The following is a 19598-nucleotide window of genomic DNA, read 5'->3' as shown; positions in this document are numbered from 1 at the left end:
GACAAATTGAGCCCCTGCACAATGCACCCTGGGAAAAAAGACACTATATGGACAAAAGTACTGGGACATTTGACTTTTCCAGCCACAAAGCTGAAGACACACATTTGTATAGGATTGAATGTGGTGGTATTGGATGTTCCTCTTTACTTGAACTAGGAGACCCTAAAACCTATTCCAGCATAACAGTAGCCTTGTGCAAAACGCCAGCTTTATGAAGATATGCATTATATGGGTTAGAGTGGAAGATTTTCTGCTATAGAGCCATCAAGCCAATTGAACACCTTTGAGATGGATTGGAACGCTGACTGCACCCCAGGATTCCTCATCTCACTCTACATCAGTACCTGACTTTACTAACACCCATCTATCTGAATAAACCTAAATCTTTTAAAATCTCACTCTAAATTCTTGTGGGACATCATCTCAGAAGAGTGAAGGTTTATTATAACAGCAAATTGGGACTAAATGAATGCAATATTAAAAAAAAAAAAAAACACCTTCCCTATTACACCTTTGACCATATATTGTATTATACAGTACACCCATAATGACTATAAAAAAACATAATTTCAGAGAGAAAGAGAGACACAGAAAAGCCAGCCGGTTTTTTTTTTTTTTTTTTTTTTTTCGTCTTTTTCAGAACACATTTTTATTCCTACGTTTGCAGTTGTTCATGACAGAAACTGAAACAATGAGATGCACTTTTCCCGTTCCGTTAAATATATAGATATAGAGTTGTTCTCTTAAGAAAAATAAATTGACTGTATTGAAAGGTACAAGTTCACAGTAACTTTGGTAAAACACTTCATTACTTTGAGACCAGTCAATCCATTAGTAAATCAAAGAGTCACAAAAATAAATCAGTCATTGGTTAAATAAAATACAGGTATTTCGATGACGATGTAAAAACTGGCATGGCACACGTAAGTGTCATATATATATATATATATATATATATATATATATATATATATATATATATATATATATATATATATATATATATATATATATGTATATATATACACATAAATATATACGTATATATACACACACATTTATATATATATATATATATATATATATATATATATATATATATATATATATATATATATATATATATATATATATATAATATGATTATATTAAACATTTACAAAACATTAATAAAGTTTCCCTGATAAATCAAAGTGCATATAGACGCAGTGCACGTAAAGTCCATCTGAATGTTTTTTTTTCCCACAATAGCCAGCCAAGACGCAGCAGGCTGATTGAAGTAACCCGACAGTTACTCATAAGATATAATATTAATTTTTCTTTTTTCTGAGAAGTAAAGAGTTAACAGTCATTACTTTATTAAATACAGTCAACACCAATGTTTATTTACAAGATCGCACTGTGAGGTCTGGCTTTGCCCCACGGTCGCCGCAACGGCTTTTTAGCACGAAACTTCTAAATAGCTCGCTACATAGTCACAACAGAAATGTGTGTTTCACAATACAATAACACGTCTGAAGTGATAAAAAGAGGCCAAGTGTCACGGTTTTTCTGAACCCCTATTCGTCCTAATCCCCCCCCCCCAGAAGCCCACTTGGTAGCCGGCGTGTGTTATGTATCTCGGGGTTTGCTTGGTTTCTGTAATGTTTGGTAGAAGCTGCCTCTGGTTCTGTGTGTTACAATACAATACAATACAACACGATACGAATTCTATGAGTAAAGCCGTACTTTCGCAGATAGAAATGCCGATACATTCAAATCCAGTGTAAGGCATTGTTCTCGCGCTCAGTGTCTCATAAAATGACGTGAAGATGAAAGGCGTAAGAGGTATTTTCGTGGATCACTTTCTTCCGTGAGTCCATCAGTAACCGAAAGAAATGCACACTGACAAAGAAAAATATAAAAAAAAAAAAAATATATATATATATATATATATATATATATATATATATATATATATATATATATATATATATATATTACAAACTCTGTTCAATGATGAAAATGTCTGGGGCTTGTGAAACAGCCCGATCATCTCAGCAAGGTAAGGAATGAAATTCGAATGACAACAACAACAAAAAAAATCTAATTGTTTCTCTATAAATAAAAAAAGAAATGGAGAGGCAACTGGCTGAGCATGTCCTGCATAATATAGATCTACCCTCTTCCCCCAGAAACACTTTTCATCTGTTATTAAATTCTTCTAGTTCTGTATTTTATGTAAAATTTAAAAAATTACACATAACAGTCAAGAATTAAAGCGATTGATAGCAGTCAAAAGGGTAGGCAAATAAGCTACAGCTTATTTATGATCAAACAAAATTATTAATTATATTATTGATATTCATATAGGTATGTATAAGTACAAACTATATATATATATATATATATATATATATATATATATATATATATATATATATATATATATATATATATATATATATATATGGATATATTTAATATATACATATGTATATATATTAAACAGCAAGCACAAATAAGCTGCATTTATTGAATATTTTCTTTAACAGTCAGAGAGGATGGATGATGAGGTGTTGTGGCATTCGAACGTTTGCCATAAAGCGACCCTGTTTTTTTTTTTTATAATAATTATTATTATTATGATTATTATTATTATCTTCACCTTGACGTTCCACCTCATGTACACTATCAGGCGCTGGCATGTATCCCAGCGATTCAACAGCACTTCCCAGGTTTTTCATAGAAATCATATATCTCTGTTCCTTTTTTTTCAGTCTGAGAATGAACTAGGATGTGAAATGAGCAGTTAGCAAGGTTTTTTTTGTTTGTTTGTTTGTTTGTTTGTTCTGTTTTTTTTGTGTATTTTTTATATAATTTTTTTAACCTCATTGTGACAAATTCACATTCACAATAAAGCTTCAGTAATATTTTTCCTCGCACACCTGCACCTTAGGCGGCACTCCGACGTGGACGGCATCAAATGTAGCCAATGGCAAAAGAGCACCTCGCAAACGGGCAGCTCCATCCCAAATAATCCTCAGCATCAACTGACCTCTCAGGTTGCAGATCAAACCGCCAACCCACCCGCTTCCTCTCGTAAACCTTTCTTTCACTTTCATTTATTTATTTTTATTTTTTTTGTGTGTATAGATTTGTTCACAATTTCTGACTGGCCAGCGTTCACAACACAGAGCTCCACAAAGGAGAGAAAGAGAGAGAGAGAGAGAGAGAGAGAGAGAGGGAGACGGAGAAAGAGAGAAAGAAAGAGAGAGAAAGTAAGACAGGGAGAAACAGAGAATTTGCCCCTTGTCAGAGATGCCCGGAGAAAGAGAACCACCACCCGGGAAAATAGAAGCGAAAGAGCATTGGTGCTGTAGGCTGATCAGGGAAGTTTGCCCAGCAGAGCGAAGGAGAGACAGAGAGCGACGCTCCATCCCAAAGAGGAGAGAGAGAAAAGTGGCATGGCTTGGCTTGACAGGGATGCTTTACTTGAAAACCTCTGCACCGGAGATTTATGGTCTTGACGAGAGAGCCACTGAATCAGGAAGTTGCCGTGCTTGTTAAAGTCTGACATCCCCTCTAAAATGAGAGAGAGAGAGAGAGAGAGAGAGAGAGAGAGAGAGAGAGAGAGAGAGAGAGAGAGAGAGAGAGAGAGAGAGAAAGAGAGAGAGAGAGAAAGAGAACAAACAATGAAATCATGAACATGAACGAAGTCAAGAACACAACCTTATTTTCTATGTAAAAATCTGGACCTCAAAATGAACTCAATGAATGCAGTCAAAAAATGAAAGCGATCCAATTAAGTTAAAAAGTTAACAGTAAAGATGATCATTTTTCATCAAAGCGGTATTGAAAAGTTTCCAGATTATTAGTGCTGACGTTAGAAGATTCTCCGAAATCCTGGCTCATATTAGTGAGCCCTCTAGATCTAGGCGTATTTATTGTATTCTGAGATATAAATAGAACTTTTTCCTAATGGCTCACACTAAATTATATTTGCTATTAGTCAGCTAAATGACTTTGCGCTGAATATTGTACGCGTTAAACGTTCATGCGTTAAGAAACTATCCTGTATACGTGTCTGTATAGTTCATGTAAGCCTGGGAAAATGTATGCTCTTGATCCCAATCATGTTGTTCAACTTACTTAAGGATTTCTATTATTTGCTGGGGTCTAAACAAAACACAGACTGCGTGTATCTTTTTGGAAAAACAGCAAATTATGGAAAACCTCAAATAGAGATTATACAAATATATAAATCTATATGGGTTTACATTTATATTCTACATTTATGGCATTTGTCAGATGTCCTCAGAGCCTCATTTAATAAACACAACTGAGCAGCTATGGGGGTTAAGGGCCTTGCTCAGGGGCCCATGGGTGGCAGCTTGGTGTATTTTAAATAACCTTTAGATCCATGCCATCCATGCAATGCCTTAACCGCTACGCTACCACACTTTAGAATGGTTCCTCTAGGATGTATATGGTTTATTGGTTCCTTTAGGATTGTAAGATGTATAAGAGGAAGAGTGGACTTACTTGTGCAGGGGTCCATGCTGCAGGATCTCAGTGCCAGAGGTTTGGATTCCAAACACAGTCCGATAGTGTTGTCGCGAGTGTGACAGAGCACCTGCCTCTCTTGTGTACCTTTGCCACACGTCACTGAACACTACACATACACACAAACACACACACACACACACACACACACAGCACCTCTAAGTACGCAGAAAGAATGCAAGATCATTAACTGTTTATTGCAGAATCTTTAAATGCCAAAACCCTCCATAGTCCAGTGACTCCACGTTTTTATAATGAATTTATTTATATACATTATTTAGCTAAAGGAAACCCATGAAGAAAAAGCCAAGCTTTTACATGATTTAATACATTTCAGGCAGAAAAAAAACCAGATGATGAACACGTGTCATTAGTTACAGAGCCACGACTAATCAATAGTTTGGAAGCATTGAAAGGTTACTCAAGGTCATTCTGTTATGTCTATTGCTTATTTTGACCTTTTTTAAACCAAGTATTTAATAGAGCTGGACATTTACAAATGTAGTTCAATAGCTCTGATCTATAATATAAAATCTAGTAGGTTTCTTCCTGCTTTGTTGGGACCTGAAGCAAATAAAGCAGAAGCCAGATTTTTCAAAAGTCTATTGAACCCTTTAAGTGAATTAATGTGTGTATGGGTGTTCATGATATTTCACCTGTGACCACGGGCCGAGTTTCCACTCAGCAGGACAGAGCATGCGGTTGCAGTCACGTCTCGCCTCCGGACGTTCATCGTTGCAGTATCGACTCCGAATCGACTTGAACTTTCCATCTCTGAGTGGCTGAACGCAGCGCACAGAGCGTGTCTGAGTCCCAAACCTGCCACAGGACTTACTGCACTCACCCCAGTCTCCAGTCACCCAGCTATAACAACAACAACACAAACACACATATAGAAGGCATTTATTAGTTTCCAGTTTTGTTAAAGTGAAAGGTAACTGGCATTTTAGATTTTACAGTCTTAGTGGTTTCTAGTAATAATGTAAGTAGTAACAGGAACTAATTGAAATCCTCCAGAGCAGCAGATTGGATTTTCTATTAAATTTCAGACATCATGTGTTGCTGGGGTCAAAGGAAACTACCGTAAGCCCTTCACAGCAAAAATGGCGACTCCCTGTAGTTTTAAACCCATGTTGCTCGCTGCTTTAACCAGTCAGATTTCAAGTTGGCCACACTAGGGGCCCTCTAGCAGGCTTTACATCACGTCAGCAATTTCAAGTTTTTTGTTTAGAAAGCGCACTAGGCAGAGCTCACAAACTGCATCTGTAGCAAACTGCACAAGTTCAGATATATATTCGTGCAGATTTAACAGCTGTTTTTTTTTTTTTTTTCCTTATTCCATAATGACTGACAGAGGAGAAGAAATTGATTTGGTCACAGTTGCAATTTCAAGATACTTTTCAAAAAAGGCTGGACATCATGAAGAAACGTTAAAACAGTTCAAAACAGCTTTTTTATGAACCATGTATACTTTTCTTTTCTGTCAAATTTGCACAAAAACACACAATTTGCCTTCAATCCAAATCCCCAGGAAATCTATAATGCACAAAAATGCTGGAAAAACCTGGGGTCATTTGATGAGGGGAATATCGATGCTTCTGCTAGAGATGATGTATGTGGGCAGTGCAGTTGTGGCTACAGTGAAAGGAGAAGTGTTGAATTGTGTTCATTGGGTTTCTTCCTAAGCAATGCCATTATTCTATCTGGATGAGATTCCTGTGTGTGATGCAGCGCTCTGTTATACCGAGTTTCTCTATAATATTGATGGTTTCTATTGCCATGGTGTCATAATGATGGTATTGAGAGGTGGATTGATTCGGGTACGACACCACTGGTTATATATAACAATAATTTTTTAAAAAATTACACTCACACCATAATAATACTTATAAGTGTTGGCGTAATTGTCGATTATTTTTAGTCTTATTAGTATTGCATATGCAACACACACAAACTTATTCACACACATACTCACACACACTTACGTACATGGGCTGAGCACATTCTCGTAGGTAGCAGTCCCTGAAAATTACAGAAGGCTTTTTGATTTTTTCACAGAAGCGCCGGTTCACCAGCCTCATCTCGGAGTTCTTACGGCATCCATAGCGTGTCATCTGTGTGCCTTAAACATAACACACACATACACACAAAACAACACCAAACACACAGTACAGTATTAATTCGATTCTCATTCTCTACCTAGCAGTTTTTTCTTTTACCAAACACACTGTATACGTGTGCTGCTAAAATGCAGTACCTGTCCCACAGCTCTTGGAGCACGGCGTCCACTTCTTGACCACCCAGGAGTAGGGAACGGCATTGTCAGGCACCATGTTGTTCTCGTTGGATCTGTCACTCAAACGGTCAAAGTTGGTGATGTATTTGATTGACACTTTCACCCGTGCTGAGCTGTGCATCCGGATCTATCACATACATGTATAAACGTTAAAATGCAGCTGAGCCTAGTCGACACGCTTCGAAAATAAGACTTTCAGGACACATTTCAGAAGTGGCAGGAAGGCTGGGGGCGCTGCATCGCTGTACCAGGGGACTGTTTTGAAGGTGAATGTGTGTAAATGTAGATAAATAAAGTTCTTTCTCATAAACAGAACTAGTCTCGAAACTTTTTAAAACCACCTCGTACAGTGCCATAAATATTCTGTCCTTTTTTTAATTACCAAAATCTCTCCCCTTTTCATATAAAGTGGGCAGGGCTAATCATGAATAAACCTTGAATAATTCTTGCTTTCAATAATTACAAGGTTAAAGTTACTTTCTCCTCTGACAAAGCATTCATTCAAAATTATGCAAAATTTTGATGTAACAAAATCTTTTGGAACACAATGTACACTATATTCAGAAGAAAGGTCCAGGAAAATGATCCATAAAAGCTTATGAGTTTTATTTAGAAGGACTCATTAAAAAACTAATGGAAATAAAAATAAATCATATCAAAATTTATTTGTCAAATACACATTCATACAGAGTACGACATGTAGGGAAATGCTTTTTACAACAAGTCTAATAAAAGAAAAAATTATTACCATAAGTATAAAAATAGGGATAAAAAATTACTTTATAAATGATATATTATATATTATGTGTATATAAGACAGAAAGGGATGGGGATGTATATGACATATAGATAGGTCCAGATTTAAAGTGTCGCAGTCACGGTCACTTAAATTGTTCATAAGCTGACGTTAAAGTGACATTGCACGGAGACAGTCCAGGATTAAGGTGTGTGCTTACCATGAAACCATGAACTTATGTGCTTACCATGATAACAACATCATTCTTCAAAGGTCCATCTGTCTGAATGGTCTCTTTGAAATTCTTGTTCTCGTACTGCCACTCCAGTCCTTTCTCGATGACTGAACGGGTTTCTGGGTAATCTCCATGAGAGTTCAGGAAGAAATCACCAGTTGCTTTGTTCTTTACAGCTGCACAAGCACCAAAACACTTAGTGATACAGTCAATGAGTCAAAATTCTATCAAAGAAATTCTGATTTGATTACCCAAAATATTCGCTGTTCCATTGAGTTCCTGGATAAGCAGATGTCTTGCTCCTCTTGGAATTTCAAGCACTTTAATAACACCTATAATACCAAAGCACAAATCATATTTTTGATGTAAAGTCACAAAACTCTTCAATCTATTCACATCTGTTCATTTAAAGCCCCACCTTTCTTATCGGCAAAGGTGAAATTGAACCTGTGAGTCTTGCAGCTGGTTCCATCCCCACTACACACACCGCACTTGTCCTCCAGAAGTGGTGAACCCACCACGTTCACACAGTCCACTTTCTAAAAAGGAAAAGAAATTACCATAAAAAAAAAATTGCAAATCATTAACGACCAGACACACATACACTCACACACAAATCCGCAAACGCAAAAATGCCTACACCTCACCTCGCACTCGCCATACACACACACGCTGTAGGGGTCTTTGTAGGAGCAGCGAATGCCTGGTTCCACCAGCTCCTGCATGTTCACCACCACTCGTGTCTCTTTGGACTGGCAGTACAAGGTGCAGCGCTGTTTAGCTACAGGACAGGGAAAAGCACCATTAACAACAAAAAGGATATATATTTAAAGGCATATAATGCAGTTTAAACCTGTTTCAGTGCATTATTTTTATTTTCTCAGCAGGCACAGGCAGGCTGCTTTATTCACTTTACAGACAGGTGTAGAGTCCACAGCTTTACTGAAACGGATAGGTACAGAGATAAAGCTCGTTCACTGGGACATACTGGGTCATAAAGGCCTGGGAAACATGCATAGAGACCACACCTTCTTCACTGAAACTGAAAGACACAACCACCACACCTTCTTCACTGAAACTGAAAGACACAACCACCACACCTTCTTCACTGAAACTGAAAGACACAACCACCACACCTTCTTCACTGAAACTGAAAGACACAACCACCACACCTTCTTCACTAGAACTGACAGAGACCTTGGCTCCTTCACTTGGACTAAGACACAGGACACAATTCCTGTACGGGCACAAAGGTGATCCCCCCCCCCCAATCTTACTTTAAATGCAGAAGTCACATTTCATTTACTCAGACTGAGAGGAACAGGGCCCATGCCTCATTCGCTGGGACATAAAGGCCACAACTCCTTCACTGGGAATGGCAAGTCATATAAACCACACTTTTATTGGGAATGAGAAGCTATAAAGGGCATGTCCTCTTTACTGGGATGATCTGTCATAAAGGCCACACCTCATCCACCACCTTTTTTACTAGGACTGACATGTCATAAAGTCCATGCCTCTTTCAATGGGACTGATATGTTATAAAGGACACGCCTTATTCACTAGAAATGACATGACATAAACTCCACAGATAATTAACTATGAATGACATGTCAAAATCCATGCCTTATTCACTACAACTGACAGGTTATAAAGGCCATGCTTTATTCACTATAAATTACGTGTCGTAAAGACCACGCCTTATACACTATAAAGGACAGGTTATAATGGCCACGCCTTAATCACTATGAATGAAATGTCAAAAAGGCCACGCCACATTCACTATGCATGACATGTCAAAAGGCCATGCTTTATTCACTATAAAGGACAGGTTATAAAGGCCACGCCTTATTCACTATGCATGACATGTCAAAAAGGTCACGCCTTATGCACTATGAATTACATATCTTAAAGACCATGCCTTACTTACTGTGAATGACAGGTCATAAAGGGCGCACCTTATTCACTACAAATGACGTCATAAAGGCCACGCATTAATTACTACTTATAACATGCCAAAAAAGGCCACGCCTTATTCACTACGAACGACATGTTGTAAAGGCCACACCTTATTTAATACGTCATAAAGACCACGCCTTATTCACCATGATTGACGTCATAAAGGCCACGCCTTTTTCAATGGGCCTGACAAGTCTTATTTGTAGAGACTTAAATTTCATGAAAGCCACACCTCTTTCACTGGCAGTGACATGCCAAAGGCCACACCTTCTTCAAATAAGACAAGTCTCATTTGTTGGGAATGACATTTCATAAAACCCACACCTCTTTCACTTGGACTGACATGTCCGAAAGTCCACCCCATTACTGGGACTGACAAGGCATAAAGGATACGCCTCATTGTTTGGCACTGAGAAGTCATAAAGGCCATGCCTCCTTTTTTGGGACTGGCAAGTCGTAAAGACCATGTCTCTTACGCTGGGACTGTCATATCATAAAAGCCTATACTGTGCTCGTATATTTACGATTTTATCCTACCGTATCCCTGACGAATACACACATATTACTTTCTTATGAGAGTAGGTGTTGGCAGGCTGCCAATCAGAGCTGGCGATGGAGGACTAAAAAAAAAAAATTTGGATTTGCCAACATACCTGGAACTAAGTTACATCAAAAATCCATTCATCTGTTATTGATTTGACACATTCTGCCGTCTGGCATCAAGTCTGCACGACTCCTAAAGTCCCCGCTTAGCTAAGATTCTCTGTGGCTGTTCCTGCCGTGATCAGGAGATCCAGACTCACAGCTGAGGAGTTATCAGCTCTGTGGAGATTACACATACTACCGGCACAGCCTGTTTGAGGGAACTCGAGCTTGCAGACGTAGTATACAATGAAACACTCGGGAACATGCTAAAGGGAAACAATTCAAGATGGGTGATTATGCGATGTGTAATCAGCGCATAGTTGCTTATTTTCCAATAACGACACAATCCTTTAATACTGCAGGCAAAACTGACAAATGTTTATTGATTAAAAGAAAGACGTAGAATTTATACATTTATGGTTATATTTCAGACCAGTAACTTTCCTGCTACCAATCATTTCCATTTGGACTATAGCTATAAACTGTGTTTGCACCAAAAATGCAAAAAAAAATCTATTTTCTATACGAGTGGATGTGGACGTTGTTACTATAGAAGTATTCCAACAAGCTCATTGATATACAGACAATTTGTCTTGCAGGTGTATTTCCAGCCGACAATGTTCAGACGCCCTTCTGACAAACTATTAAGCCTCCATCATTGGCACTCACAGCCACAGAGAAGAAAGGAGGAGAGAAAAACTGCCAAAACTTTACAAACAAGCAAAAAACATAAAAGCCTGTACATCAGAAGATTTAATAATAAAGTCATTGGACACAAAAAAAAAAGAACGAGGAACTGAAACATTTCTGAGGCTCCTCACTGTCGCTTGAGCTTCTGCGTCAATTCAATATCGCTTCATCCGAAATCCTACCAGATGCTTTTAAGCTCTGAAACTGGGCTCACCAGAATAATAATAATCTAGGCACAGAACTGCTGTTCTGCTGTCAAATCTCTACGACTCCAGAAGTCCCCAGTTTACCCACTTTTTCTTGTCGTGAACGCAAGATCCGAGATTCACAGCTGACAAGTTAACGGTTTTGTGGAGATTACACAATCTGCTCGAGGAACTCCAGCTCGCAGAGGACGCGGGTAAAAGGCAAAAAGAGGCATTCGAGCTGGCAGCTGAAACGTGATCATTTTTTTTTACTCATTTCTGGAACAGAAAACATGCTCTTTTATAGGCGTAAAAATCGAGCCACATCAGGGTCTGAAAATAAACAGGGGTCTGATAAAGGGGTTTCAATGGCAGGCTTTTTAAAACTCTCTATTTTTTTTTTTTTTTAGTTTGTAACAATGTGGTGACTGTTTTATACTGGCTTTAAACGCAAGTACTTGGTTCTTGAGTAATAGAATAGGGAAAGAAAACACAGATACAAAAAGAAAATAACATGATGTAACATAAAACCAAGGGACAATCAACAACATGAGAGAATATATTAGTCTTTAAATTGAAGACCATAATTTAATAATAATAATAATAATAATAATAATAATAATAATAATAACAATATTATTATTATATTATTATTATATTATATAATATTATATAATATTGTTATTATTATTATTATTATTATATTATATAATATTATATAATATTATTATTATTATTATTATTATTATTATTATTATTATTATTATTATTATTATTATTATTATTCATGAAATACATTATTATATAGTTATTATAGCACTTGATCCAGTACAATTATTTTTCATTTTATATTTTTCATCTATACACATATTCTATATTTTTCATCTATACACACACAACCCTGCTTGTTGGTCAAGAAAATATCATAGGGAAATCCTGAGAAGTAAATCCGTAAGTAAATCCTGAGAATTGCATTTAGCTGAGATACGCTTCTGTCTAACTCAAACTCCATGCTACGTAGCTAACTCATACACAGCATCAGACTAGCGCTTAACTCGAAAGTTACATTGTTGGAATCAATGTTATTTTTGATGTGAATGTTAAATCCTTACTGCTTTCTTATCACTTCACTCTGACTATTGTCTTTTTTTGTTGTTTGGAAACTCACGGTCAGGGTGCTCATAAGGCAGCCAGTGGTGTTTCATGTTGTGGTACTCAAACTTGCTGTCCATGAAGCTGCACTGCTCGGCTCTGTAGTCCCGGTACGGATCCTCACACTCATGAGTGTTACACACCTGGAACTGGTAGTTAGAGCCTGGGCAGGTGCGTCCACCATTTGCAGGACTGCAGAAGATGGATAAAGTAAAACAGGTCATAGTAAGCAGTGGTGTAAATGAGTAAATGTACTTTTATTGTACATAAGTAATTTAATGGATACTTTCTAGTTTTTCTAAGAATCAACAATATAAGCAGCTTTTACTTTTTTACTTTACTACTTTACTTAATTTATGATTTAATATATGTAACTTTTACTCCACTATATTTTAATTGACAATAACCATTATCAATTACATTGCAATCAATCAGTCAGCTCTGAATATTTGGTTTTACTTTATCTAAATAATTGTTTTTTTTTTTTATTGAATACTAAGAGTTCTTCTACTTGATACTGATACTGACATGATACTGTAATTGTATTTGGTTTTTTAGCCTTTTTTGAAAGACTGCTTTTCTACTTTAATTTTTTTCATTCTGGCATGTTAAAGAGGCTGTTTTGTTGATGGTAAATGCAATGTTGAGGTGTACAATTTAAAGAAAAACATGTGTCTTTTATTAACGTGTCCTAATGAGTACTAGTGCATCTCTGAGCCAACGTTCAATATGAGTAAAATCTGTTTTGCAATATTTTTACTCAAGGATGATTTTCAAGTCGTCATTGAACCTCTGATGGTAAGACACTAATGTAATAAGTGTGTTATGTCCTCTACTATTTTAAAGAAAAACTCCACAAACAATCAAATAATACTGGTTTAATTTTACCCTACAATTAGCCAACATATCTTTGGACTGGAAGAGAAAACCAGAGTACCCTGAGGAAAACCCTATTAATTAAGAGAACATGCAGAGGCAGAGATAGAATTCAAACCAGACCTCAAAATGTGAGGCGAATTCGATTTACATTGTTGCACACATACCGTGGATTGTCACATGCACGAGTGCGAAATTGTAGTCCTCTGCCGCAGGGCCGATTGCAGGCCCCGTACTCGCTCCACATGCCCCAGTTCCCATCTCGCTTTATGATGTCAGGAGTCAGCCACATGCAGTGCCCTTTAAAGCAGTGCTAAAACCGAGAGCGAGACAAAGACAGAGAGGCACAAATTAAGCACTAAAAATAAGAATCGTGTGATGACAGAGCTGTTTTTTTTTTGCAGCATATTTGTATAAATGACTAAGCACCTTGCCGTCACCGCATATGGTGCCGTCGATCGGCGGTCCTTTTTTGGTCTTGCAGAAAAAGGGATTGTCTGGATGAGCACACCACAGCTGCTTACATGGGTCAAAGGGGCGGTACTGAGGAAGAACAAGCACATGCGACATTATTGACACCATAGACAGAGAACCTTGTTTCTATCAATGTGTACATATCGCTTCAAATAAGGGACAGAACAACAGATCATTTGGCAGCAACACTTTAAGGCAGTCTGTTATAATCTGGTAAATGGCTTGGATGGCACTTATCTTGAATCGAAATTTGTCTTTCAATGTCATACAAATAAATAAAAAAATGGCTACAATCACTGGCATTGACTGCTCTCATGCCAGATTGGATTAAGTAGATGAAAAAAGGCTATGGTAACTCGGTATCGAACCACGGTGAGCAGATGATATGTGAGCGATACTTTGAGCAACTGCTGTACATAAAAATAACAGTGATCCTTAAAGAGTTACTGTCTGACTTAACAGTGTGTCAGAACAAAAGCTGCTTCATGCAAACCAAAACCATAGCAATGACGGATAAAAAAAACAAAAAAACGCATTTTCAGTCATGGCAATTCTGACAGCGTTAGACCAACATCACAGTCTGCTTACAAATGTTAGCAATGCCACATGACCACCACTTAGGTTTAGACATGAATGAGAGCAAAACGAGATGAACAAAACAAAATGATTATTGCGTTCTTTTGAAAAAAAAAAAATTGTCCCTGTTTTCTTGACATAATGTTTTCTCCTAAACTGGGCTTTCCCCGTGTAAAGTTTCTCTTCACTTCAACTATGAGACGCAAACTTGTTCCAGCATGACACTGCTCCTCTCCGCAAAGCTAGCTCCATGAAGATACACTATACGGACAAATGTATTGGGACACCTGACTTTTCCAGCCGTATGTGGTTCTTTCGCAAACTGTTACAACATAGTTAAAGGCATTCGATTGTATCATATTTTCCATTCACCTAAACTAGAAGACCCAAACTTGTTCCAGCATGACAATGACTCTGTGGTTTACATGGGTTGAAGTGAAAAAACCCCAAGACACAAATCTTGACAAGCACATCAAAATCTAGTGGAACATCTTCCAAGAAGGTTAATATAAATTGGGACTAAATGTGGAATGCAATGCCCAAATCAAACGTTTGACAGTATTGTGTACAGTATGCTTTACATAGGTCGAAGTAAAAGCTCTTGAGTGGCCTGCTATAGAACGCTGACCTCAACCCTGCTGAGCAACTTTGGGATGAATTTTTCATGCTGAATGCACCCCAGGCCTCCTCACCTCACCTGTATCAGTACCTGACTTTACTAACACCTTTGTGGCTTAATGAGCACAAGTCTCATACAAATCTTATGGTCAGTTGTCCACAAACTTTTGTTGTATATTGTATAATGTTCAATTAACTGTGTGAGATAAACGAACAGTATATAAGTATATATACAGTACAGACCAAAAGTTTATATATATTATATATACAATACAGACCAAAAGTTTATATATATTATATATACAATACAGACCAAAAGTTTGGACACACCTGCTCATTCAAAGAGTTTTCTTTATTTTCATGACTATGAAAATTGTAGAGTCACACTGAAGGCATCAAAACTATGAATTAACACATGTGGAATTATATACATAACAAAAAAAAATAATTATTGTAGGTTCTTCAAAGTAGGCATCAAGAGTGTGCAAAGCAGTAATCTAAGCAAAAGGTGGCTACTTTGAAGAACCTACAATGACATATTTCCAGTTGTTTCACACTTTTTTGTTATGTATATAATTCCATATATAATTCCACATGTGTTAATTCATAGTTTTGATGCCTTCAGTGTGAATCTACAATTTTCATAGTCATGAAAATAAAGAAAACTCTTTGAATGAGAAGGTGTGTCCAAACTTTTGGTTTGTACTGTATATACACACACTTATACATTAAAATAATTATAAATTATCTATAATCGCTAAATCATACATCATATGGACTTTGTGATTTGCAAATTTTAATGTATCCTATACAAGAAATTCATTAAATAATATGCACCTAAATGTAAAATTGTGGCAAACAGTTATTTCTTGCTAACTGACACCAAAAACACTCAATAAATTCAATTTACTGATTAAATTCTTTAGCATCAGCATCATCAGGGATTTTCATGTCATCGCTAGTCATCAAAGATGAATGGAATATAAGAACATACTACAGATGCCTGAGAGAAAACGCATGAATGGCCAAAGAGATTTTTTTTCAATTATAAATAAATAGGATATAAATTGGTCATGTGATATTTGACGTTAACTCGAATCAGCGTGAGTATATAAAAAATTATGAAGATGTTTGGAGTCAGCTTGATGTGATGTGATCGAAGTAATGCATCGACAAAGTCAAACATGTGATGGAATAGTGATGGACTGGGGATGACACGTGGAGGCGTGGTCATGTGGCTGGGCGATGCCTTCCCTTACCTGTGCTCCTGATGGCCCCACCTTTTGCAGCTAAGGGAACGGTTTGACAAGAGAGTAAAGCACAGACCTTGCAGAAGTGTGCACTGCCTGAGAAGATTTACAGAGCATCCTGAAAGTATTCACAACACCTCACTTTGTCCACATTTTGTTGTTAAAGCCTTATTCTAAAATAGATTCAATTCATTATTTTCTACAAAATTCTACAATGGATACCCCATTATGACAGCATGAAAGAAGTTTGTTTGAAACATTTGCAAATTTATGTTTCCACTGATCATCCTTGAGATGTTTCTACAAATTGATTGGAGTCCACCTGTGGTAAATTCAGTTGATTGGACATGATTTGGAAAGGCACACACCTGTCTATATAAGTTCCCACAGTTAACTCTGCATCAGTAGACAAACCAAGCCATGAAGTCCAAAGGAATTGTCTGTAGACCTCGGAGACAGGATTGTATCAAGGCACAGAAGATCCCAAAGAGCACAGAGGCCTCCATCATCTGTAAATGGAAGTAGTTTGGAACCACCTGGACTCTTTTTAGAACTAAACCGTCTGGCCAGACAGAGCTCCACCGCGTCTCTGTGGATAGAGGAGAACCTTCCAGAAGAACAACCATCTCTGCAGCACTTCACCAATCAGGCCTGTATGGTACGTGGCCAGATGGAAGCCACTCTTTAGTATAAGGCACATTTCAGCCCTCCTGGATTTTGCTAAAAGGCACCTGAAGGACTCTCAGTTAATGAGAAACAAAATTCTCTGTTCTGATGAAACAAAGATTGAACTCTTTGGCCTGAATGCCAAGCATCATGTCTGGAGGAAACCAGGCACCGCGTATCACCTGGCCAATACCATCCCTACAGTAAAGCATGGTGGTGGCAGCCTCATGCTGTGGGGATGTTTTTCAGCAGCAGGAACTTGGAGACTAGTCAGGATAGAGGGAAAGATGAATGCAGCAATGTACAGAGACGTCCTTGATGAAAACCTGCTCCAGAGCGCTCTGGACCTCAGACTGGGGTGTTATCTTCCAACAGGACAACAACCCTAAACACACAGCCAAGATAACAAAGAAGTGGCTACGGGACGACTGCGAACGTTTTCGAATGGCAAAGACTGTGAATACTTATGTACATGTGATTTTTCTTTTTTTCCTTTTTTTTTGTTTATAAATTTGCAAAGATTATAAACACACTTCTTTCACGCTGTCATTATGGGGTATTGTTTGTAGAATTTTAAGGAAAATAATTAATTGAATCCATTTCGGAATAAGGCTGTAAAATAAAATGTGGAAAAGGTGAAGCGCTGTGAATACTTTCTATGCACTGTATTTAAAAAAATTCAAATGCTAGAAATAAAAGCTGCATCGGACTATTCTGTATTATCTCTAAATATATAAATATATAATTTATACAACCCCAATTCTAAAAAAGTTGGCAGACTGGGTAAAATGTACATACAACCAGAACCAATACAAACCCATATTTTATTCACAGCACAGAAACATAGAAAACATTAAAATGTTTAAACTGAAAAAAATCAACCCAAGGTAATTTTGCGTGAACATGATCCAAAAAAAAAAAAAAACACTATCTTCTCTGGACCAAAGCTCATTTAATATATACTGGGGCAAAGTGGAAATCTGTTCTGTGGTCAGACAAATCAATATTTCAGTTTATTTTTAAAAACCGTGGACACCACGTCCTTTTAACTAAAGACCATCCGTCTTATTATTAGCGCTCAGTTCAAAAAGCCGCATCTCTGATGGTATGCGAGTGCTTTAGTGCCGTTGAAATGGGGAAGACCTTGCATCTTTAACCAAGACAATGCCAGCTACATACTGCATCTATTAAAATAGCATCACTTTGTAGTAGAAGAGTCCGGGTGAATAAAAACATTTGGTGCATCATTAAACGCAAAACACAACAAAGGACACCCAGAACTGTTGAGCAGGTAGAATCCTGTATCAGACCCATATGGAACAACATTCGTCTCCCAAAACTTCAGCAACTGGTCTCCTCCGTATCTTGTTTTATTGTAAATAGAATATGGGTTTATAAGATTTACATCATAAAATGCTTCAAAATGCATCATTGCTTTTTATTTACATTTTACACAGTGTTCCAACTTTTTTCAGTTGGGGTTGTATATGTGATTATAGAAAATGAATAAGCTCTGGATTGCATAGCAATAATAGAATAGGATTTAATGTGTGTGTGTGTGTGTGTGTGTGTGTGTGTGTGTGTGTGTGTGTGTGTGTGTGTGTGTGCGAATGGGTGCAACTTCTCCACACATTTCCTTAATCATTACTTTATAAGTCTCAGAGGCTCCACCCACAGACCTAGTGATGTTGACTTATAATGCATTATAAGTGGCAGCATGTATAACATGGCCGAGTGATTTTTCTGCATCGCTCCACAATGAAACCATGACTGACTCGAAATAAAAAGAAATGATCAGAAGTGGAGTTATACATGCTCACAGCAGTCCTGAGATGCTGTAGAAGCACTCCATAATGCATTATAGTGTCAGGGGGCAAAAGTGTGTTTAAAGGGGTTGGGGGGATTGGGGACGGTCACTTACCGCTGTGCACATCATGTATCCGGCGCCGAAGTCAAAGCGACACTGCTCGTTCATGGAGTAGTGCAGGCCTGGCAGCTGGGGCAGCTCCTCCCACGTGTGCTCAAACGGGTCGTCCCTCAGGCAGTCATACGAGCTGCATAAAGGAGCATATCGTGGCACGTAAAAAAAATTTTTTTAAATGAAATTAAACAGTAATAGAAAATTCATAACTATACAAAACTGGACAGTAAGTTAATTCATTTCTTCATTATCTGTAGGTGTGTACTGTAAATAGGAATACAGCTTCTGCTGACCACTGGAAGTGCTCTGTGTGTAGAGGCGCAGTATGTGTGTGTGTGTGTGTGTGTGTGTGTGTGTGTGTGTGTGTGTGTGTGTGTGTGTGTGTGTGTGTGTGTGTGTGTGTCTTCAGTTTTACTTTAAGTAGAATCCCAGCTCCTGTGGGCCAGTGGAGGTGCTATGTGTGTATGTGTGTGTAAGTGAACGCATGTGTGTGAGCACTCTAAATAGCAATCCAGCTCCTGCTGACCACAGGAAGTTCTTTGTTTGTGTGTGTGTGTGTGTGTGTGTGTGTGTGTGTGTGTGTGTGTGTGTGTGTGTGTGTGTACTGTATGTGTGTGTGTTCCCTCACTGTAAATAGCGGCCCAGTTCCTGCTGGCTACAGCGAGACCAGTGGAACCTATGAAATGCAGCCTGCACCAGGGGAGCCATGATGCTGCCCATCTGCACCTCATCCCCACATCGATTCCCCTGACCATCATGCTCCATTCCCAGCCT

The 19598-nt window shown here is 37.8% G+C and overlaps 1 protein-coding gene and 1 long non-coding RNA gene across 2 annotated transcripts in view; both read right to left on the bottom strand.

Annotated features, from left to right (window-relative positions):
* The window catches only part of LOC310736835, a 237456-nt gene that overhangs the window by 81444 nt on the left and 136414 nt on the right, over positions 1-19598 (bottom strand). The gene's annotated exons all lie outside the window — the stretch shown is intronic.
* Positions 1-19598, bottom strand: part of LOC310736766 (A disintegrin and metalloproteinase with thrombospondin motifs 2) — a 132031-nt gene that overhangs the window by 3991 nt on the left and 108442 nt on the right. Inside the window, exons 10-23 of the mRNA XM_083560573.1 lie at positions 19453-19596; positions 18825-18957; positions 13749-13862; positions 13487-13632; positions 12460-12635; positions 8460-8593; positions 8231-8351; positions 8064-8144; positions 7825-7988; positions 6803-6968; positions 6535-6667; positions 5202-5409; positions 4525-4654; positions 3475-3564 (exon numbers count right to left, since the gene is read on the bottom strand). Of these exons, the coding sequence (XP_083416699.1) occupies positions 3475-3564; positions 4525-4654; positions 5202-5409; positions 6535-6667; positions 6803-6968; positions 7825-7988; positions 8064-8144; positions 8231-8351; positions 8460-8593; positions 12460-12635; positions 13487-13632; positions 13749-13862; positions 18825-18957; positions 19453-19596 (1940 nt within the window). The remainder of the gene's footprint in view (positions 1-3474; positions 3565-4524; positions 4655-5201; positions 5410-6534; positions 6668-6802; positions 6969-7824; positions 7989-8063; positions 8145-8230; positions 8352-8459; positions 8594-12459; positions 12636-13486; positions 13633-13748; positions 13863-18824; positions 18958-19452; positions 19597-19598) is intronic.

Source organism: Silurus aristotelis (genome assembly GCF_946808225.1).
Source record: "Silurus aristotelis genome assembly, chromosome: 14".
Lineage (NCBI taxonomy): Eukaryota > Metazoa > Chordata > Actinopteri > Siluriformes > Siluridae > Silurus > Silurus aristotelis.
Note: the sequence above shows the minus strand (reverse complement) of the source record. Positions and strands in the feature narration are given on the sequence as shown.